Source organism: Xiphophorus couchianus, chromosome 5 (genome assembly GCF_001444195.1).
Source record: "Xiphophorus couchianus chromosome 5, X_couchianus-1.0, whole genome shotgun sequence".
In the NCBI taxonomy this organism is placed as follows: domain Eukaryota; kingdom Metazoa; phylum Chordata; class Actinopteri; order Cyprinodontiformes; family Poeciliidae; genus Xiphophorus; species Xiphophorus couchianus.
Window position 1 is genome coordinate 16146855 of NC_040232.1, and position 22635 is coordinate 16169489.

The following is a 22635-nucleotide window of genomic DNA, read 5'->3' on the forward strand; positions in this document are numbered from 1 at the left end:
GGAGTTGTTTTTTTTAAGGTCCGGGATGCCACTGCTTTGGGAGGGTCTTTGGGTTGCACAAAGGGTAACATGGGGGCATCCAAAACTGAACCTAAGCTTGGTCAACTGCCTAAAAGAATTTACATTATTTTCTCCAAAGCACAAGAAGTTTAAAAACAATTTATATGTGTTTTCATTTCACCTGTAGCACATAGGTACATTAAGTAATGTAATTGCCAATATCTCATCTTGGACCAAAGTGTATGTATGTTGTTTCATCTTTCAGTGTTCCTGCTGCATGAAGTTTTCATATTTTGTTACATTAAAACAGCAAACATCAATATATTTATGCTAATTTAGTGGTGCAAACTACTCAATACCATCCATCCATCCATCCATCCATCCATCCGTCCATTCATCCATTTCTTATTCCCACTTGTTCTTGTAAGGCTAAGTGGAAGATTATAGCCATGTTCATGCACACTGTCCATTTAATCCTCAGTGAGCTCAAGGTTGTTTACAAAGAAGAATGGGGAAAAGATCAGTGTTATATTAGCACTATTTTATGTTGGTTTGTTACAAAAATAATAAAATACCAATAAAATACATGGACATTTGTGCCTGTAAAATGTGGAAGCAAGGTAAAGTTCATCTGGTCTAGATTTGTTTGAGAGAATTCAGTCGAACACTGCAAATGTTGGCCACTAGATGTCACTGCATACCAACACTGCACTCCTGAAGAATATTAAGCAACATTGACACATGACGGAAAACAGGATGGACATAATCTTTAAAACCACTCCCAGAGCAGAACCTGCAGGTGCAACTATTGTTTTGTGCATTTGTTTAGAGAATAAACCTCATATGGCCAAGTGAGTTTGTAAAAGCAGTGTATGTGTATGTGGTTTAGAAAAAGCTGCTTTACGCAAACAGTAACAATTTAACACCTTCATCTAATGCTGAGTCATTACAGAATGAAAGAGCAGGAAAACACTGTCGGGGATAAAAGAACGTGCAGCCGTCCCACTGACTGGGTTTAACAGACTATACAGGAGACTTACATGGTGAAAATAAGTAGAAGATTAAATGATTGATAAAAATTGTATTCTTACAAATATTTTGTGCATATCTGATTTGTCTAGCCTGTATACTGCTTTGAAGAAAACTAAGTATAGAGTATAATAAACTTACTCTATGCTCATTTTTGTATGGTTAATCTTTGTCTATTTTTGTTACTGCAGTTTCTCATTGTAATATTTTTAAGTGTGTTATGCACTTCTTTACAGCTCCTCCTTATTTGCATATCATCAAAACTGTTTTTGATTCAGCTGAGTGTCCTAGTTAAAAATGGCTTAGCTATTTTCCTCAGTAAACCAATTTGGCCCATGTTTCTTGGAAAATTTTCAAGTACAGAACCTTTTGTTTTGACCTCTCATCATGCTTTACCTTCAGATTTATGCCTCTGTTCAAAGCAACTGCATAGCATCAACAACAGGGATTTTAACGCAAACAAGTCTAAGTTTTAGGAGACAATTTATCCAGTGTATTTTTACTTGCTAAGGCAATTATTTCTTCCACTGATTGTATTTTTACATAAAAATTTCTCTTATATCAGTGAACACCCTTTGTGTTTAATAAGTTTTCTCCCAGCATCAGACACCATTTGTTACGAATCCATAACAAAATGAATTTGACAAAGAGGTCACTGCAACCGGCTATGGTTTCTTGCCTACTGGTGACATTTCAGCACACAAAAGGGTTACAACACATTTTTAATTTTTATTTTCAATTAAATCTTAATTTTGCCTTTTTAAATTATATTTACACAATTTCACAAGGAATGTATAGCAGACATTCCTATACTGGCCAGTCTTTAAATCTGAAATGGAGAGATGGATGAATACACCTTCTAGAGAATGAGGCAAGGAATAAGCTTCTTCCATAAGGGCTACACTCACCCTTAGAGATGAAGGGTGAGGAGTCAGGTTAGGTAGCTCAGGTATCTGATTAGGGCTCTCCCAAAACAACTCTCTTTGGGGATTTTCTGGGATTGAAGGATGAAATTGAGGCAAACAATTCTTTGCTAGACTCATTATCCGCAAATCGGAAATGGATGAATGGAATGTGGTATAAATTTTACTCAAAGAAAACTTAAATTCTATATTTTCCAAACATTTCCACACCGCACTAGAACACTAAATATAGCAACATTAAAAAAATGTATCCAAACACTGAACCTTGTGGCGCTTGAAAACTTTAGAAATAAAATCTTTACTATTAAAACTTTGCTCAGTAAATTGCAAACTGCTCCACAAGTAGGCTTTATCAACACAGGATAATTTTCAAAATGCATAATAGATCTGACATAATTTACACACTCAATATCTGTTTTGATTTGCTAAAACTTTAAATGATAATGTATTTTGTTCTTTTAAAATGATATTTACACAAAGCAGTTTTAAGAGTATCAGAAAACGATATTGACAGAATGAATACAAATTTTCATCTCTTCCATTAGTTACAGCAACTAATGGAAGAACGTTGATTGTGCGGTAATGGGTGTACATAAGCACAAAGATGAAAATCCCTCATACATATATGCGCATAAGAGAAGGTTCCTGTTTTTCAAACAAGATCCAATTAAACACAGAGGCCCAGTAATAAAGCCCATATAGGCTTATTATCTGCACTCACTGCAGTAGGTGTGCGGTTGAATACGATGGCACAATATTAAAACTCTGTCACTTTGGAGTGAACAGACATTGCTGACGGTCTGTGTGCCACAACATGCATCAATCAATCTCCACCCCGCTCCTGCCCTGTAGTTTTAGTGGTTTTCTCCAGACTGGTGAACATCCAGGCTAATTGCAGGTTTCATCCTCTCAAAAGAAATCCAGTGTGGGGTTAAACATGGGATTTTGTTCACTTATTTTTGGTCTAGCCATATAAGGACATCCTGGAAGTAATTATGAGCCTGGGGGAGAAAAAAAATAGAAGGGCTTCCATTGGGACTCTGTACTGTAGATGCATTATTTTTAAAAATGAGTCATATTTAATAGTACATACCTTGCCCTGTGTACTGGTTAGATACATTAGTCCTAAGAAAAGTGCCTGATTTTTGCAAGGCTTTAATTCTCCTCACAATTTTGTTCACTGACACAATCAATAAAGAAAACACAAAAATGTTGCTTTTCCTGTGAATTATTCAGGTAGCTACTTGTAGCCCACACTTTACCTCTGCCTTGTGATTTATTATGCCAAAACAATCAAAGCTTCAGTTGGAAAATTCACCGGAAACAAGCATTTGCTGCACTGAGCTGCTTATCCCTCTTTTTCTCTCAGTGGGTGAGTTTGTTTTTCCTGCAGACCACAAACCTATGGTTTGGTAGACTAAATTACATTTCGCTTTAGACATGAGAGGGGGCGGAGGAAATTTATGAGAGTGAATGTGTGTTTCTTTGGCCCTGCAATCATCATCATCATCATCATGCCAGTCTGAGTTTGTTTTCAGCTCACTTTCTGGAACAAATACACCTTTGTGTGTCTGCTACACACACAGAGAGAGAGAGAGACCCGGAAGGAAGTGATGCAATGAGCCCAATTAAGGATTCATATATACGGCGGTGTTTTGGAGTGTTGTAGCATTTCCATACATCGTGCATCAACTACCAACTTTGGTACGGAGCTCAGAACAGGCATTGGATTTTACTTAGTGCCATCGTCTTTACTATACCTGGATTGCTGCTGAAATCTCCTACACAGACTCAATCTGAGGTATAAAAATGTAATTGATCTTCAATTTACTGGCATTATTTTTGACTTTGTGCTTTAATATTCAGCTTTCTTTTTAAATAGTAGAAATAATTTATTTCTGGTCATTTCTGATATCTGTGCATTTGTTTGTTGGTCAGACGTGGTTCTGTCTCAAACATGTTTTAAAGTCAATGCTGCTGAGCTCACATTTAGATTTGCAGATTCAAGATGTTAGTTTATTATTTCTTATCTACTATGTTAAGGCTTGCCAGTAAATTAAAATGTAATGGATTGGAACTGAACCTATCTTTTTTGCATGCAGGAATGGCTTCCATAATGAACTGGCGGGAATTGGTTGCAGGGATAAACACTAACTTATTACTAACATTTGTGTTCTTCTGTTGCAGAATGAAGCTTATCATTATAACATTTTGCCTTATTGGAGCAGCTTTTGCTAACCCAGTAAGTATAAAACTCATTTAAAAAATCAAAACTCTTGAAACAGGCAAACATTTCTGACAACATTTACTTAATGTTTTGCTTTTAGTTTTTAAAAAATATATTGTGTCAAGAAAACTGAAATAAGAGAAGAGATATTCTGAGATATCTACTCAATAAGAAAACAGGAACCTTCTGAATACCTGAGTGTATGATGATGTCCCTCTTTGTTTTGTTTTTTACAGATTTTACACAACATTTTGGTATCAACTGAGTCTGAATCAAACTCTGTAAGTAATATTTCCACCCTTCTCCCTGAACTTAATTAGCCTGAACCCTCAACCTCCCCAGAGATGCTTGACTGTTATTACTACTAAATGTAAATGTTAATGCAGGTGGAATCATCCCTCCTAAGTATCTGCTTGCACAGTTGCTATTTAGGAGAAACTACGCTTAGGGGCAAAGTGGCTTCTGATATAAAAATAATCAAACTTTAGCTTATTAAATGCAAGAAAAGCAGCAGTAATACCAGTTACTCTTTGCTAAAAAGGCTAAAACCCTTTATTCATGCTCCGTCAATGAGCTGAGGAGAATGATCAGAATCGCTCTCTGCATCAAGAGAGGCAGAACATAAAAGCAGCAGAAAACTGTATAAGCAGATTATACTCCAATATTAAACTCAGGTTTTAACTGAGTTGCACTGATTCAGAGTGTGTGTGATATAAAGGATGTTTTCTAAACATCCTTTATATCACATTATTATTTAGAAAATAATGGCATGAATTTTGCACTTCTATTTACAGAAACCTAAGATAAAAATATGTAAGATTGGGTAGTAATTAAAAATGTTTCCCTTGTAAATATATGTAGCTTACATAAAGTCCTGAAATATTTGACATCTTGAGTATCCAATAATTCAAATGAAGGTAAATGAGTTTGGGATGACTGAAAATATAACATTGCAAAATTAGACCTTGAATATGAAATACTCAGCACCCTCCCGTCATTAAGCTCCACCTACAAAGTTCAGGGTGATACTAAAAGTACTTTTTCCACTTTCCACAAGAACTGTCCCAGAAAAAAACACTTAATGCCTGAAAAAGTGTCCTGAAGCAGGAATACATTTTCATGCACACATTTAATCAGAATTGTGTGTTAACAGTGCTGTGAACAACTTATCTTAATGGGCATAAAAATGCTTCTTCAACAGAGTCAGCAGGAAGGCTAACAATAGGTGTGGTACAGACCTCAAGACAATTCCCACTGCTGACATTATATTGTTTGCAAGGATGCATATCTGTCTCCAGACATTTATGCAGCAATAGCTCTGCCTGAGCCTGAGCTTGTCAAGAAGGAGGTTTATAATGAATGTTTTGGTTGTTGATATTACAGTCATGATGTGTAATTAAATCTAATTAAAACTACTGGGGTGTGTGCTCATAAAGGTTTCTTTTTTTTTTCTTTTCCAGACTGAAAGTTTGTCAGATTTAGAGTCTTCTGAAAATAACACATCAGAACTTCAGGTAAATATATATATATATATATATATTTAAGTTCATAAAAAAACATTCTCAATTTTTAGTTAAATGTGGTTGTCTGTTTTTACTCTTTGGGATACAGAGCTCTGAGGAAAGCACCTCCAACCAGGTGAGATATTTTGAATTCCAGAAATGAGCTTGATCCATGAAGAAAGTGTATTTTGGATAATTGATGCCACATAACTCTAAAACATTTTGAAATGATGTGCTATAAATGTGTCTTTTTGTAAACAGAGTTCAGAATCTGAATCAGTAGAATCCACTTCAGAGGACAAGGTGTGTTGGTCAATCATTCATATTCACTGTCATCAATTTCCTCAATGTTGTTTATGTTTCATACATCTAGAATTAAAAGAAAAGTACAAACCTCAAATCTTGGTAAATGAGCCAGAGAAACAACAAATGAAACTATATAAAGAATCTCGCAAAAGATTTCAAACAACATACATTTTTTCAGGGTTTTTTTTTTTCTTTTTTTGACATGATGTGATAGACAGATAAAAAGCAGGGCTTGATTGTGTGTGTTTCTATTGAACCATCCAACTTTAAATTTCTCCATAACTTTATTCCTCATTTATTGGTGTACTCCTTGTCATGCATAAGACGGTTTGCTTTCTAATGTCTGCTAACCAACACCCACAACCTCCACAAAACAGCTCTGAGAGTAAGTTACTCACTGGTCTGTGCCATTTAAGTGCATAATGAAGGCAGTTTGGTTGCACAAAATTTTATCTAGGAGCATGAAAATCTAGGGGACAAAAGAGAAGAATAGCAATGTTTTCAAAGATATTAAACTCCTTAAATAATTTTTCTTCCATTTGATAATTATGTCCTACTTTGTGTTAATCTATCACATCAAAGCCAAAAAAGATACATTGAAGTTTTGAATGTAACAAAATATAAAGAAGTTCAAGGATTACTTTTGCAAGACACTGTGATTCATAGAAACACAACATTTGCCTAAATTAAACACAAATATAATGTTAGTTTTGCTGCATTACTATAAAACATTGTGCTGACTACCTAAAACTGTCTTCAAAAACAGACGTCAGAGGAGAGCGACAGTCAGTCGGATGAGAGTGATGGGGTAAGAGAAAAAGAAAAATAGTCGCCCACTAAATCTTCTCCATAGCTGTCAATTACTCATACATTTCATAATCTCTGCTCAGATGGACTCCATGGCTGAAACCAAAGACAACAGCATGGGCAGTGAGGAGATTGTTCGAAAGGTTGTAGAAAACATATTTTGCGTTCTTGATTTTAAACTAAACCATAATTGCACCGATGTAAACCTGGGCTTCCTTTAAACCCTGCAGCAGAGTTGGGTGAGAGTGTTTCCAAGTGTCATCAAAGAAGGAAGTGGAGAAGACAACACGAGCACAGAGGTCACAGGTCACCCAGGACTCCTGAACAACGAGCTGAGCGGTAAACAGCCAACTCACACCAAGAAAGTTCAGATCCGCACCAAGCAACCTCTGTTGGAAAAGTCCACCGACGGCAGCGACACCACCAGCGACAGCGCAGACGCCAGTGACAGCAGCGATGTTTCAGCTGCTTCAAGCGACAGCACTGACAGCAGCAGCAGTGAAAGCCAGGAGAGCCAGGAGACAAGCGACAGCAACGATAGCAGCACTGAAAGCAAGAGCACAGAAGACAGTAATGCCAGTGACAGCGCCGAACTGGAACAAGTCAGGGCCAAAAACTGTGTGAATAGTACGCAGAGCTGTGAAAGTGAGGAGTACTTTCTGCAGAGTATAGGGGATGATGCTCATTCACCGAGTGAGCATCTGCTGGTGCCAGACGAGGATGACAGGGAACTGAGCCTTAGGAGATGATGAAATCCAACCTTTATGTTTGTCATATCAGAGTTTTACTTAATGACCAGTTAAAAGACTAACGAGTGTTCAACTCTGAACATTGATTCTGCCATAATGCGACCTGCCGCTGATTCACTAAGTGTAAAAAATTACTGTGGTAATATAGCCTACACATATATTTTGCTTTGATAACATGTGAGAAATAAAATTAATATAACCATTGTATTCAGGACTGTTGTGCTGGCAATTAGACCTGCACTATTACACAGAGACAATGTATCAGTACGCAGGATCTTGCATTTATTGAAATAGAGATCTTTTTTTGTCCATCAGTCAAGACATTCAGTAAATATGCTACAATGTTTTTGTCTAATAAATTCTTTAGGAACATACTGTACTGTTTTCACTTATTTACGCGCAAAACAATGATTACTAGAGGAAAAATGTGTGCTACGCTTTGTGATGAAGCTTTCATGTGGCAGTATAAAAAGATAAATATGGAGTTCATTGCAAAAGTTTTGAAATCCCTTGAAATTTTTCACTACAAACTTTCATTTATCTGAATCAAAATATACGTCACTAGGCAACACATATCAATGGATAATTTTGAAGCAAAATGAAATGAGATACAGGTATATCATTTGTATTTGTCTTAAAGACAATCTGAAAAGTGTGACATCCATTTGCCCTTAGCTCCACCGCAATCAAGTTAGTTTCAAGAATGTTTTAGGGCTGTAGTCCTGCTGTAAGGTGAACCTTCAGCCCAGCCCCACATCTGTTACAGCCTAAAAATCTGTCCACCACAACATTCAGCTATTTAAACATATAGTTGACTACCCCATAATATGGCCGGTTAGCTCAGTTGGTTAGAGCGTGGTGCTAATAACGCCAAGGTCGCGGGTTCGATCCCCGTACGGGCCATCTTTAACTTTTCCCTCCTTTTAAAATGCGGTTTCTCGTTTATTTAATTTGAATTTACACAGAGTGACGCAATGGTAGCATTAACTTCAGAAACTTTTGGCTACGGTCTGTACCATTTTTCCCCTGAAATTGCTGTTTGGAAATGTTACCACTAGAGGGCGACAACGGCCTGTCTATTCTGTTTCCCTTTAGAACGGGAATGTACAGTACAGTATCTGTCTTGTTCAACTAAGTCCTAAGTTTAGAATGATATTGCAAGAATTATGTATATAAATACAAGTTTAAGGATGGTATTATTTTTACTTCTTGATTCAGTTATATTTTTTAGCAAGGTTCTGTTCACTCTCCAATCGAGTAGTTGTCTGGGGTTAAAAACGCACTTCGATATACAGCACCCCCAAAACAGGATTAAGCACATAGAGAAAGATAGAATCATTAGTTGTCATAATAGTAAGAACAATAAAGCTCCAGCATGTGATCATTACTTGCAGTTAAGGCTAAATTATCTTATTTGATTAAACTTGGTAAATAAGTATTGTCAAATTGGAAATCACTCAATTTCTGTGATGGTTGCAAAGTAAATAAGTGATGTAAGGCCAAATTGTAATGAATTTGTATGCATTTGTATACATTCTGAATATTAATAAAGCACCTCTTAATAGTTCTAGTATTATCTGACAACTATAAATGTAATTTTTAAAGCACAGCATATCTGAAGTAATACAAATACTTTTTTAGATTTTCACTGTGAAAAACAGCAAGTTATCTATAGACCTAAAGCATTTCAAACGGTCAGAACTTCTTCCTTAAGGATGGCATAAAACTGTTTTCTTTCAGAACATAATACAGGAGTTGAAGAAAAGTGTATAAAGTCTCTAGAAAACGTTTATTGCATCAGAATGAAGAACTAAACCTATCTGAAAATGAAGTGTACAAACAAAAATAAAGTTAGAGTGGATCAACATTTGACTTAGGACTGACCAATGCACTCTAGACAAGCATATTTTTTTGTACATTTTCAAAAATGTACAAAACAAGTGACAAGTTTTCAACTTGCATAATTACAACACTTAATGCAAAACAACATTTTAGAAAAATACACTAAACACCATTAAACATGTGTTTACTTCTATGTTAAGGTCACATAATTATCTGGGAAAGTGAGATTTCAAGTGTTCCTTCAGAGAAGGTATTGTAGGAAACTCTTTGTGGCACACATGGCAGCGGAGAGGTAGTTTCAACAATTCACTGGAACCTTCTTTAACAGTGACTTTTCCACATGTCTCAAGCATCTGAATAACATCTGTTGGGGGGAAAAATAGAGTATGCATTCTTTCAAATACTGTAGTTAAGCTATTAAATACAGTGAAATATGCATAAAATGGTAACAGACATAAATGTATTCCCACCATCAGAATCAATGAAATACTCCGTTGTAAAAGAGTTCCAGTGCTTCTTGTTCTTCAAGCAAGGAGAGTCAAAGTCCTGGCTGATCACATGGAGGTGGATGTGACTGTAAAAGAAAGTAAATAAGCATTTCTTTATCTGTTCGATCAGATCCGGCATTAACATAAATATCTTTTGTGAACATGAACATGTTGGTGAAGTTTATGACCAACATGAAATGTATATTTTCCTGATATAATAAACTAAAAAGACATTTAAAGATTTCAAAAATGTAAGTGTAGAAACAGAACACTGTTTGTAAAGGCCGAGAGACATGTTGTATTCCAGTAGACTTTACAAGTTTATCTGAAAATATGAAGCCAATATCATGTAAATAAACAGCTAATGACTGAAAAAAACAGTCATTAGCTGTTCAGGTTTTTACCAACAGCAGTCACATTGCTAGGTAACAGGAGTAATAACACAGCCTTTGCTTACCTCATACTTGGGATAGCGTGGTAACCTGACCGGAACCGAAGTGTGCTGGAATCTGGGCACTGCTGGATCATGCGGTCAGCAACCTGCTGCATGTGTTTCAGAAGATCACAGTGCTCTCCACGTAAAGCCTTCAGGCTGGGAATCGACTGCCATGGAAGGACTAACCAGTGGTAGCGAGCTTTGGGGTATTTGTCTGTAATCACAACAACCTTATCATCCTTGTAAACCTGAAAAGCAGAGAAAGTTTCACTTCAGGGTACAAATTAGGCTGTGGGAAAGCATGACCGAGGTTTTACATCATTTTTTTTTTAAGGTACCGACCTGCATCTGAGGATCTTGCATTGAAGTTTTCAGACCTTGGCTCCAATGTCTGACATTTTCCTACAACAGATGAGGAATCAAAATTTTTTAAATTTAATCTTGTTACATGTTCAACAGACTGCAACACAATCAAAATAATAAAAGCAACATCTTAAGCACAAGGACATATTTTTCCTCACATTTGTTTTTGTGTTTTCTGCATGACGTACTGATGGAGAGCCATTTGTGTTCTGCTTAGGAGCTTTTAGAGTCTGAACATTTTTCTGGCCATCACTGTTCTCCAATGTTTGATCTCTTGGACTTTTGATGCTGCTGTGGTGCCCAGAGAGATCTTCTTTGAACTGTATGGTGTACGGGTAAAGCTGATTAACAACATGGAGCTTCTGTCCAGGTTTTATTCTGACCTCATTGCCTTTCCCCACCACCACAAGGTCTACTGAGGTGGGGTTTAAGCCCAGCTTTAAAAAAGAAAAAACAAAATTGTGAAAGTAAGAATTAGTTCATAAGCAGTAAAGGAATTTTAATCCAAAAAATGTTTCAGCAAACGTGATGAATCAAAATTTTGCAGTCTTACCTGTTTAACTTTGACATAACCTTTGTTGCACTCAGCTTTCAGTTCAACTGGGAAGGAAGGGATAGCGGTCATTTAGGTAAAGCTCAATTAGAGAATGTGTCTCTACATTATTATCACTATACCTTCACAAAATATTATATAGGTGCTGGACATTTTCCCCATTCACATTTTATACATTTTATACTTGACTTCAAAGATACACAAAGGAGTCATTTTCTATAGCACATTTAAAACCCACCTTAACGGTGGGAGATTATGTCTAACCCAATTCCGTCCACTTTAATGAAATATGGTTATGTGACTCCAACTCCAGCAAAAAGCTGTTTAAAGTTATTAGCGATTATGACCCCTGATAGAACCAAACTATAAATACAGCAACACAATCCCTAAAAGAGTCACACTCCTCCCTAAAAAGACAAGTCTTTCCACCTTAACAGGTGAAATGCATGAGAGCCAATAAACATAAATAAAGAAAAAAACATTTTCTTAAAATATTTACCACCCCAAAATTTCCTACTTTACCTGTTACCCACTATGCTGTTATAGGATTTTATTACTGACCCAAAAACCTGGCAGTGATCGTTGCTACTTTTGCACCAACATGTTTATCGAGTAAGTAGCATTCTAAGCAATATAGCACACAGATGCTAGCATACAAACTGGTGTTGGGTACCTTGCTGCCGAGAGCATTTCTTGTCTTTAATTGTCGTTTCTGGGCCTCGCCCAACAACAACCGCACGTAAATGAGGTAACGGGATTGGTTTATGGGTACCTTCTTCACTGACAAGCCAGCAAATAGGCATTTTATCATTTTTTAAATCTTTTTTTTACCATTAGCAAGATATAAGTTGCAGTTCCCGCTTGGTGATGACTGGGCTAACGTCTCGCGAGATTATAACGTGAACTGGGCTGGTGTGTTTTCGCCTGGCACGCGGGTCAGAAGATTCTGGAAGAAAGGCTTTCTGTGAGGCTGCCGCTTGTTGTCTTCATTTAAGGTCGGAAAACAGTTATTATCGCACGTTTTATTTCTGTCACTGTCAGCTGTGCTTAGCGTGGTCAAAGGCCAGATGGGTATACTAGCTAGCAGTTTAGATTTGACCTGGTCAAGTAGCTAAATTAGCTACGAAGGGCCTCATCAGTTTCAGTTTATGTGCCGATCCAACCAGCGGTTTAACCTGCGATTGTGTGGAAGGTTAATACTCAGGCACATTAAATCATATACAATCGTAGAAAAACACTTGCAATTGCCCAGGAATCTTTCTTCTAAAAAAAAACCCCAACCCCAGCTATATTATATCTAGGAAATACTCAAAACTAGTTTCACCAATGTTGTTATTATGAATCGAAACTTAAGCCTTAATTGGCACCCAGATTCAACCTAACGACTAGAGATCAGTTTGGCACATTTTATAAATCGCTTAACGCGAAACGTGTAACGTTTGTTGATTTATGAATACGACGACCAATAACTACCAAATCATTCATGAATGAATCTTGTCATAAACAAACGCTTGCCAAAATACAAAAAGGAAATCAATCTGTTGTGGAAATTATTTGCGTTGTGTTGTAAAAGAAAAAAAAAACCTAAGGAGGACTTCAATTATGCAAACGTTAAGTTACAGCATTTTAAGTCTAAAATTCCCTGAAACATTACCAAAAAAGGCTTAATTTCTAACTTTCTTATGTACTGTTATATGATTTTTCTACAAACTTGCATGAATGGGTTGATTTTTAGGTGATTTCAGTTATTTTTAGAATAACTGTCCTTTTATTTAGCCCAAGCTTTCACATTCCTTACCATGAAGTACGATTTTTTTTTTCTTCCCCAGTTAAAGTGGCAGAGAAAATTTTGCCAGGTAAAACAAGTTGCTTTTCTTCAGTATGTTGTCATTGAGGTATGGCTTTGAAATAACCAATACTTATTAAATATTAGTTCATATAATATGATGGTTCATGTCATCAACTTAAAAATGTAAACAAAACAATGCTTCCCTGAAATGTTAAGGAGATTGTTGGGGGTAACAGTTTTGTGTCAGTGTAACTGTACTCATGAGATTTAGCTACTGGAATAAAAGGGGGAAAGCATGTGTTTAAAGGCTTAAACTTGGTCATTTCACACAACAGTTGAAGTTTCTGACAAGAGTTCAAATGTTCATAGCAAGTTGTGTCCAAAAAAGCCCCACATTGTTTCACTCCCTGTGGAGTTTACTAGCGTTTAAAACACTTGGAACAGGAGATGGTGCTGTGTGTACTGGATTGCCTGTTGTATGTGGGTATTTTGTCTGAGCTGGAAGAGTTGGATTTGTTAGGTTCTGAAGAGAAACACTCAATTTAAACTACGAGAATTTAATTTTTACCAAAATTTGTCTTTTGAAATTCTCTTAAAATTTATACTTTGATGTTGCTATGCACTGACAGACTAAGTTAATTTCATTGGGTACTTCAAGATATGATTCTTGACACTTATGTTTTTTTTTTTCTCTTTTTCCGTTTCTTAAGATCATCTGAAAGAGGCAACGATGGTGAAAGAAACAGGCTTTTATGACACACTTGGTGTGAAACCCAATGCAACTCCAGATGAACTTAAAAAAGCCTATCGCAAATTAGCCTTGAAGTATCACCCTGACAAAAACCCTACTGAAGGGGAAAAGGTTTGTCCCCTTGATGTTGTTATCAATAACCACAGCAGTTGTGGTGGTTTTTTAATCTTGTTTTTTTTTTTTTTTTTTTTTTTTGTAATTTTTTTTCCCCCTGAAGTTCAAACAGATCTCGCAGGCATACGAGGTTCTGTCTGATGCCAAGAAGAGAGAGGTGTATGACCGTGGAGGTGAAAAGGCTATAAAAGAAGGAGGAACAGGCGGCGGCAGTGGTGGCGGTGGTTTCACATCACCCATGGATATCTTTGACCTATTTTTTGGTGGAGGTAGTCGAATGCACAGAGAACGAAAAGGTGAGAGCAAATGTTTGGAAAAACTCACAGTGGCTCCTGAAGACATGAAGTGAATGCTGCGTAGTATTTCTAAATAATACACATCAGAATTTCTATTAAGAGAAAGGAAAATAATGTCAAATATTGTATAATAATGAACAGTACAAATAAAAAAAGTTAATTTATCTGCCAGATAAAGGTGGTTGGTGCTGATATATACAGTGGTATGCAGAATTGGGCAAACAATAGGATTCTTGTGTAATGTAGTTCATAACATTTGCCACTAGAGGACAGAGCAGGAAGGTTAGTGCCACTGTTGCCTTCAAAAAGTTTCTTGTAGGATTTATTTTTAGCTTTTAGTAATTCCCAAACCTGTCATATTTTCTTCCTTCTGAACATTAAGAAAGACGAGTGATGAACTTGTCAGATGTTTGAATGTGCTGCTTTTTCATGTTGAGAAACAGGAGCTATATTTTCTGAAGTGTTCCGTCTGGCATTGTATTGCCCCTCTCAAGATGTATTGTCATGAAAATAAGATGGTGCTACGCAAGTCATCGGTTTTCACTATACTGGGAAGCAATAGTGGATTCATTCACAAATAGATGTTTGGTAGAAAAACATGATGTTGGCTGAATCTTGGAAGATAAATTAGAAAAAACACGAAGAAAGGTTGTTCCTTGCTCTCGTTTTTTTTTTTTTCCCTTCCACTTACTTATGCATTGAGTTTTTCTTGGTGGTTGCATTTTATATGCATAAAACCAAACCACTGTTGAAATAGCTTCTGTATATTTGTACTAAATGTTCGTATTTATACAATTAAAATGGGCTGAAAATTGATCGAGAATGCTGTAAATTTGAGTCTGGAAAGTTTAGAATAATAAAGATGCGTAGAGACCCTGGTAATAGTATACAACACACCATCACTATAAAATATTTTGTGAAGCTTCGCTCAACAGAATCATGTAAGAATTTTGATGGGTTTTCTTACAACATATCAGTCTAGTGAACTGACCCTAGAAAATTGAAGAACAAAGTGGATTTTGCACACAATAAATAACAGATAGTAATCAAAGGTTGGTGACAGATCTTTAGATGATGTATGTAAGTTGTCTAAAATATTTTCCAAGTTATTGCCCAAAATTAAGCCTTTTTATGTAGATATTAAGGTGCATAATTGTTGTGAATCTTATACCCAAAGCCTGTGAAATGTTTTACAGTGATGTGTTTTATTTCACCACAGGAAAGAATATAGTTCATCAAATCACTGTGACCTTGGAAGATCTTTACAACGGAGCAACAAGAAAACTTTCTGTACAGAAGAACTGCATCTGTGAGAGATGTGAAGGTAAACACTTCTGCAGTTTTAAGTCCTGAGGTTTGCAAAAATATTCTTATTATACACAAAGTAGTTTGTATTATTCATTGAATGATGGTGTTTGTTTACTGTCAAAAACTAAAGCAGTCATTATTATTGACAAAAACTAATCCACTATTCCACTTGTGGCATGAACTTAAAATTTTTACGGTAAGACTCCAAATCCCTCAATCAAGATAAAACACCTTTCTTCTATAATGTTAAAAGTACTATTTTATGAAGATTAAAGAAGTTAGGAATTAGAAGTTAGATTTTTTTATTTTGTCTTGGGTCAAAAATAGTGATTTAATGCTTAAACATTTTTCCCAATCTCATAAGACCAACATTGTGTTGTCACCAAAAATCATTTCGTAATTCTTAGTGGATGTCATGAGCATAACTTACCCAGCAGAGCAAATAACATTTAGGTATCGATGTTTAATAACAAAAAGAAAATCCTTAGTAGCTCAAGTTTAATATAAAAGCTAGATGTGGTGCTGAAAGCCTTTTTCTGATGCTGCGGCGGATCAGCATTCACACAGTCGCCTTCACAAACTGCCCTTTTCAGATTCTCCGTCTGCTATAACTCACAAGCTCATGAAATATTGTGTGCGTTTGAGGTTAATAGCCATATTTCATCTACAGTTGTGTCATCACTCTGATGCAGAATGACCTTTAGTTTCCACCATGTCTCTAAGGTTTACCTTTGGCAGAGAATCTGTGAAAACATCAAAAAGCAGGGATGTTTTCAGCAGGCAAATCATTAAAACACACAAAGGAGTCGTTATCTGAGGAAAAGGTTGAGGCCTCCTCCAGCTCCTCGGTGGCCAGTGTGCTTCTGGAATGATGGAAGTTAACTGTTAACTGACTCGCATGTCAAACCAAGTAATTATTTAAAAGGTTCTTTGTTGGAACAGGTTCAAAATGTTGAATTCAATTAGTATGGCAACAACCTTTTAAGCTGGTGACAAAATGTCTTTCTTGCTTGTTTTTAATTCCTGAGCTGCTTGTAATAAAATGTTGAAAACGATTCAATTCTACTTCACACTTATGTGCTAATATATGTTGGTACATCACATAGATTCCCACAAAATCCATTTAAATACATGATTATTTAAATGCCACTCCTATCCCATGTCAAGAATGTGCTTGTATTCTATATTTTTCCACAGTGCTGATGATTTATTTTTTAGTTTTTCCTTTTCCTCCATGGCAGGTCGTGGAAGTCGTAAAGGAGCTGCACAGATGTGCATGTCCTGCCATGGCACGGGTGTGCAGGTACGCATGCATCAGTTGCTCCCAGGTATGGTGCAGCAGGTTTCCACTGTGTGCCACAACTGTCAGGGACAAGGACAGAGAGTCAGCCAGAAGGACCGCTGCAAAACATGCGCAGGACGCAAGATCATGCGACAGAAAAAGATTCTGGAGGTTCACGTTGACAAAGGTGTGACTTAATGAGTCTGTTTAAAAACCAAAAAGTGCTGTAAAGTTGCTGAGGCCGACAGTTGAACTCGTGAGCTGATGTTTTTCCACAGGAATGAAAGATGGGCAGAAAATAGTTTTTCATGGTGAAGGGGACCAGGAGCCAGGGCTGGAACCAGGTGATATCATAATCGTCCTCGACCAGCAAGAACATGCACTTTTCACCAGGTACAAAACAAAATAGGAAAAGACATGTTTTTCTGGACATTGTAGGTTAGTTTAGCAAGGTTTACATTATAAGGCGTTACAACAATATGTGTACAAAATTTGAAAACTACATAAGTGAGACAGGAATAGTAACATGTTATTTTGTCTTTTAATGTGTTGTCTGCTCAGAAACGTCAAAATGAAATGACCTTAGTTGCTAAAGTTGTTTCTGTCCTCAGGAGAGGAGAAGACCTGCTCATGTCGATGGAGTTACAGCTGGTTGAGGCTTTGTGTGGTTTTAAGAGGCCGGTTCAAACACTGGACAGCAGGACTCTCCTCGTTACGTCTCATCCAGGTAAATGTACCCATCAAACACACAGCAACCTGGATTTCTCGGATCTCACATGACGATCTGGTTTAATAATTGAAAATGCAATTTATTTAGTTGTTTCTAAAGGGTTTAAGTTGATCAACCTGTGGGAGTTTGTAAAGTATTCAAGACTGGACTGGATTTACATGGAAATAGCTGTGAATCACCTGGGGCCTCATGCATAAGGTGTGTGCAGTTTTCACACTAAAACATGGCGAACGGAAAAAATTAGAAAAGTGCAGCGCACAAAAAAAATCGGATGCATTAAGCCGTGTGCACACACGTGGCCGCGCACCTTTCCTTTATAAATCCTAATTTGCGGGAAATGGAGCGCAGCTGCTGGCCCGCTCTGTCGCCTCCATAAATACATATGTAAATTAGTATAAATACCCGGAAGTCTGCTACCACGTTAAGCAATAACCATGGCAACGTCCTTGTTTAAGATAAGATTTATTTGTCATTGTCATCAACAGATTACAACGAGATTGAGATAAAAAAATTGGTGAGCACAAAGCCGCTGCGTCTATGCGCGCCGCCATCTTGAAGCAGTATAAGTATTTATAACAATAAGAATAATATATTTTATTTAAAAGGTACTTTGAGGGCACATAATGTCACCTCACAAAAATAAAAATAGATTTTAAAGAAAAAAAAAATCCAAATTAAGATCGTGCAAATGCCTGTTTGAACAGTGGGGAATGTGGACGTTTATTCTAAATAGTAGAATCATGTGCATGAGTTGTACATTTACAGAATAAAGATGCTTTATGTCCATAAGGCGCATTCACAAAGCGGGAATGGCTCGACTGAAGGATGACTGCAGCCGGTACCGGTACCGCACGGCTCTTCTTAAAGTTTTGCTCAGAGATCCAGGATGATCATGCTGTGCAATCTAGACGCTCATAAACCATCATCAACATTTCTCAGCAGATCAATATGATCTCTGAACAAACGATCCCTCTGAATCCTTCCATTGGCCATGTTCTCCATCAGAGCCAAAGCGCTCCACAATTACGCGGCTCACCTTTGCGCAGCTACTTATATACGTGTGATTGCATACACACCTTGATCACCTTAAAAATAGTCAGACCTGTTGATTATTTTTAATCAGCAGGTTGGAGTTAATCTGCTGATCCAACCCCGTTTTATTTTTTTAGTGAGAAGGAAATTACCCCATCGATGTATTTCATGCGCTTCGGCGCACGGACCGAAGCGTTACATCTTTATGAGACAAAAACTGAGGAAAAGTACTATTTACATTGGAGTGAGGTTTTCACATCCTTTTATTTTTATTTTCTTTATTTTGTGTGCGTGTTATGTTGTCTGAGGATAAATGCGGTTCAGTTTCATCGTTTACGTTTAAACAATAAAATATTAAAATCATAAAAAATATCGGGTTTGATGCTTCTTGGTCTAAATAACACCGAATGTAGTCAGAATTCAGTGTATTTAGGTGAGTTTTGACACTTCGTAGTTTGATATTGTCCACAGAAAAGGTTTGCGTGGCTGCCGCACATTTTCATGCCAGCGAAAGTGTGCGCTTATATTTACGCACACTTTGACCCAAAGTTCATTTTTACACATGCCAACTGGTGCGTAAAATATGGCGCCGCACATTTTTTGTGCGCTTGCACGCACGCTTTGTGCATGAGGCCCTGATCTTCTGTAGTAGAGCAGCAGAAACGTATTTATTGTTTCTGAGTTTTATTAAAGACTCTTGATGGAATATCCTGTCAAGTTTGCTATAGCCAATCTCCTTCTGTTTCCAACTACAGGGGAACTAATCAGGCCTGGAGACACCAAGTGTGTCCTCAGCGAGGGGATGCCTATGTATCGCAGACCTTTTGAGAAGGGACGTCTTATTATTCACTTTTCGGTAAGAGCTGTAGGATTTTATTTTCACTTCAATAAAAGCAGACTAATCCTTCCTGCTCCTTGACAGCAGACTGACACAGCTCTTCCAGAGCATCAGGCAGTAAAAAAAGGGCTTAATATCTAACTAACATAGATATTAGTTAGATATTAACAGTAATGGTTAGTCATTCCCCACAATCATTAGTTAGATGTATTATGTTCATATAATCATGTAAATATGTTATTTTAGTTGTTCTTGTTTAAAATCTTTGGACAGAGCTTCACGTGTTCATTCTCCCTGTAGGATTAGAAACTCATTGGCTTCACCAAACTGGGACAGATCACAATGTTCAAGCCTCGGCAATATTTTTAACAACTGTCTGCGGTTATTGCTGTTACAAAAAGCAATATATCAATTAATATCCTAGTAAATTAAAACAACCTTCGTCATTTTCATTCGCATAGAAATGTTCCATTTGGGGTTTTTTTTCTTGTTTGTCTCTTTCTACCAATGACTGGATGAGGCAAGGCTTACGTCTGGTGCTTTGGTGTCAACTAGCCACTCTTCTTGAATAAAAATGTTGTTTTTGACAGAGACTTCAGTATCACTTTATTTGTTGTTTAAATTGTTTTATGTATTTTGGATATTTAATTTTTCTTCCAGTTCCAGCATTAAATGTTTGTTTGAAATTAAAGTTTATTTCTCTTTTAGAGAGAATACTAGCATTATGCTATTATATTATTTAAAAATGATCTCAAAATAATGTTACCATTTATCACAATAACTTTTAACATTAGTTATTGTGACAGGCCTACAGATTATGTCATGCTAGCTTTAGTTAGCATTACCATCGCCGCTAAGGTAGGAGAGGCTCAACTTGTGAATTAAATCAATACTAAGATCTTGAGCACAGAAAAACAGCTGCAGTAGTTAATAATATCCCTGTTTTGAACTACCCTGTTTGCATAATCATTGCATCTTTTCACTATAGACTGGTCAAGAATAAATTAGGATTTTATTCATGTGAAAATGACACATCTGAGGAAATATCTACAGTAATTCCTGTTTGAGTCGTACGGGATTTTATGTGACAGACAGGAGCAAAGTAGAGCATAATTGCAATGTAGAAGGGAAAAATGTTTTGTTTTTGTTTTTTGAAGGTTCTTAAAACAACAATTACAGAAAGTGTGTGTATACAGCCTCCCTGAGTCAGTGCTCTGCTTATGTCCACTAGGTGGTGTTCCCACCAGCCAATTTCCTCCCCAAGCACAAGCTGAAGGAGCTCGAGCGTTACCTCCCCGGAAAGATAGACACAGAGCAGACGGACAGCATGGACGAGGACCTCTACATCTACGCTGACCTGGAGGACTGTGACTTGGAGAGCAGAAGAAGACACAGACATCAGTACTACTACATGGACGAGGACGACTACGCCAGCACCGGGGGCGTTCAGTGCCACACGTCTTAAACCCCAGCTTGAGACTCTGCCTTTTCCAAAATCCCCCATTTCTGATGCAATGCACCTTGTTGAAAGTTTGTGCACCTTTTCATCCGGTAACTCTGTCTTAGTTTGAAATTCCCCTCTAGCTCAGTCTTAAGAGTCCTGGCTCACTCTTCTTTTTTTTTCACCTAATTGGTTTTGGACTCGATGTTGGACTGCTCATTCCTTATGGGTCCATATTTCAATTCTTTCTTCTTTTTTTTTCTGTAGCACTGTGGTTAAACATGAGGGCTGGTATCACAGTGTCTTTAAAAGAAAAGAAAAACTCTACTTGCATTTACACTAAAACCGATGCCAACATTCATTTAAATTTTTTTATTTTTTTTTATTGTGGTGTTGCTTAATCTGTGGTCGTGAACAGCTCGTTAATGACTCTGTTAATTGTTTTTGAGGACCCAAAGTTCAGATGGAGGACAAGGCAGATTTATGTTGATACTTGATACTTTTTTTTTTTTTTGCTGGTTTACCCTTTAAAGGGCTATTTTAAAACATTTCTAAACAATCTTAAAAATATGACTGGAAGATGTGAGTTTGAAGAAAGGGAGCAGTACTGTTTTAGGTTCAAGCCACTAAATTGTAGATATTTCAAACTAATATTTAACTTTAGTATTTTACCTCTTCTGGGTTCAATTACTGTCTTGGGTTGGATATCGGACTGTTTTCTATGTGAAATTATTTTACGAAAGAAAACAATTTGCAGATGTTTAAAACCTTCCAGTTCCTTGAAAGCAACTGTTTTCTGGACAATTTGAAGATAAATTGGTAATGGTAATTTATGTTCATGCTGGTAATATTTGTTAAAACAGTTCTTAAAAAAAAAACAAACAAAAAAAACATGGGTATAAAGTGCCTGTTGTACCTACATTGTCAAAGAAAGATTAACCAGTACCAGAATCCTCTCTGTAATTGCATGGTCTTGAAATCAGAAGAAAATATTGCATTCACATGTGGAACTGAGATGAAAAGTCAAAGTAGAACGTTGCATATTTTGATGTTTTGATGTTGGTACCGAAGTTGATAATTGTGTCTTATTCTTGTGCAACCTGGTCAGATCTAGGGAGGGATTTAAGATGGGGGAGTTTGAAGTGTGTGTGTCTGTTTCAACGCCTTATCATAACTCAACTTGAAGTAACTTGATTATGCAGTTAGTTTAAGTGATGATCTTTTCCCTGAATATTGTATGACCGTTCTGTTCGGGCACCTTCAAGAGATCTGCTTCTGACAGCAGGTCTGTTTCTGAAAGTCTGAGAAGGTAAAACTGAGATAAGTTAACTCGAGTTTTAATTTTAACTTAATCGATGTTTGGACCAAGAATGTTTGTGATCATGTTTTGTTAATAAATATCATTTTGGGGTCTGATCTGCGATGATATCTGGGAAACTTTAGTCACGCTGTAGTGCTGGGCAAAAGTTCACAATGGTAACAAGCTGGTGTGAGATTTTCAATGTACAACTTTGAGTTTGAATTTCAAAGACTCATGATATTAACACAAACATTAAAATGTATAACATCAAATTAATTTCAGTTAAGATATAAAAGCTGCCTTCTGCTACTAAAATATTACTGTACATTCATTACCACATGAGCTATCTTGGACAAGAGTGATGGATTCTGCTCCTCTGGTTTCCACAACACACTTTTACCATCAAGAAATCTTTCTTCTTTGTTGAGAAAAAGTGTGATGGGCTCCTTTCATCAAGCTAGCAACAGGTGGGGGAAGGGATGTGCACAGTTAGTCTACACTCCTTACAGCCATCTCATTAAAAGGACAA

The 22635-nt window shown here is 36.9% G+C and overlaps 3 protein-coding genes and 1 non-coding gene across 7 annotated transcripts; 3 read left to right on the plus strand and 1 right to left on the minus strand.

The window, feature by feature from the left end:
• Positions 1–3500: 3500 nt before the first annotated feature.
• On the plus strand, positions 3501–7918 carry scpp1 (secretory calcium-binding phosphoprotein 1). Of its 2 annotated transcripts, none has more exons than XM_028017110.1 (9): positions 3501–3753; positions 4140–4194; positions 4416–4460; positions 5640–5693; positions 5791–5817; positions 5943–5984; positions 6754–6795; positions 6878–6937; positions 7028–7918. In XM_028017110.1, the coding sequence occupies exons 2-9, from the start codon at positions 4141–4143 to the stop codon at positions 7541–7543; spliced, it is 840 nt and encodes a 279-aa protein (XP_027872911.1). In that variant the 5' UTR covers positions 3501–3753; position 4140; the 3' UTR covers positions 7544–7918. The 2 variants fall into 2 exon arrangements, with proteins under 2 accessions (XP_027872911.1, XP_027872910.1); XM_028017109.1 differs by having other exon boundaries at positions 3505–3753; positions 7025–7918.
• A 454-nt stretch (positions 7919–8372) lies between these two features.
• trnai-aau (transfer RNA isoleucine (anticodon AAU)) lies at positions 8373–8446 on the plus strand. The gene has a single exon. It is a non-coding gene; the product is annotated as a tRNA-Ile (tRNA).
• An 867-nt stretch (positions 8447–9313) lies between these two features.
• aptx (aprataxin) lies at positions 9314–12071 on the minus strand. 3 transcript variants are annotated; one of them, XM_028017107.1, is made up of 7 exons: positions 11899–12060; positions 11226–11272; positions 10861–11109; positions 10652–10711; positions 10331–10557; positions 9856–9959; positions 9314–9749 (listed from the first exon to the last, which is right to left on the minus strand). In XM_028017107.1, exons 1-7 carry the CDS (start codon positions 12026–12028, stop codon positions 9595–9597), a joined length of 972 nt encoding a protein of 323 aa, XP_027872908.1. In that variant the 5' UTR covers positions 12029–12060; the 3' UTR covers positions 9314–9594. The 3 variants fall into 3 exon arrangements, with proteins under 3 accessions (XP_027872908.1, XP_027872907.1, XP_027872909.1); XM_028017106.1 differs by having other exon boundaries at positions 10831–11109; XM_028017108.1 differs by lacking the exon at positions 11226–11272 and having other exon boundaries at positions 10831–10992; positions 11899–12071.
• A 19-nt stretch (positions 12072–12090) lies between these two features.
• On the plus strand, positions 12091–22222 carry dnaja1 (DnaJ heat shock protein family (Hsp40) member A1). The gene is made up of 9 exons (XM_028017101.1): positions 12091–12220; positions 13725–13876; positions 13983–14175; positions 15395–15499; positions 16725–16952; positions 17044–17158; positions 17377–17492; positions 19283–19383; positions 20597–22222. The coding sequence occupies exons 2-9, from the start codon at positions 13745–13747 to the stop codon at positions 20828–20830; spliced, it is 1224 nt and encodes a 407-aa protein (XP_027872902.1). The 5' UTR covers positions 12091–12220; positions 13725–13744; the 3' UTR covers positions 20831–22222.
• The last annotated feature ends 413 nt before the right edge of the window (positions 22223–22635 follow it).

Coding starts and splice junctions, on each gene's coding strand:
- aptx (XM_028017106.1), bottom strand. CDS start 12,028: ATGCCTATTTGCTGGCTTGTCAGTGAAGAAGGTACCCATAAACCAATC. Junction 11,110..11,225: donor GTTATGTCAAAGTTAAACAG/GTAAGACTGCAA, acceptor TCTTTTTTAAAG/CTGGGCTTAAACCCCACCTC. Junction 10,712..10,830: donor CAGAAAACACAAAAACAAAT/GTGAGGAAAAAT, acceptor CATCTGTTGTAG/GAAAATGTCAGACATTGGAG.
- scpp1 (XM_028017109.1), top strand. CDS start 4,141: ATGAAGCTTATCATTATAACATTTTGCCTTATTGGAGCAGCTTTTGCT. Junction 5,985..6,753: donor AATCCACTTCAGAGGACAAG/GTGTGTTGGTCA, acceptor CTTCAAAAACAG/ACGTCAGAGGAGAGCGACAG. Junction 6,796..6,877: donor AGTCGGATGAGAGTGATGGG/GTAAGAGAAAAA, acceptor ATCTCTGCTCAG/ATGGACTCCATGGCTGAAAC.
- dnaja1 (XM_028017101.1), top strand. CDS start 13,745: ATGGTGAAAGAAACAGGCTTTTATGACACACTTGGTGTGAAACCCAAT. Junction 17,159..17,376: donor GAACATGCACTTTTCACCAG/GTACAAAACAAA, acceptor TTCTGTCCTCAG/GAGAGGAGAAGACCTGCTCA. Junction 17,493..19,282: donor CCTCGTTACGTCTCATCCAG/GTAAATGTACCC, acceptor TTCCAACTACAG/GGGAACTAATCAGGCCTGGA.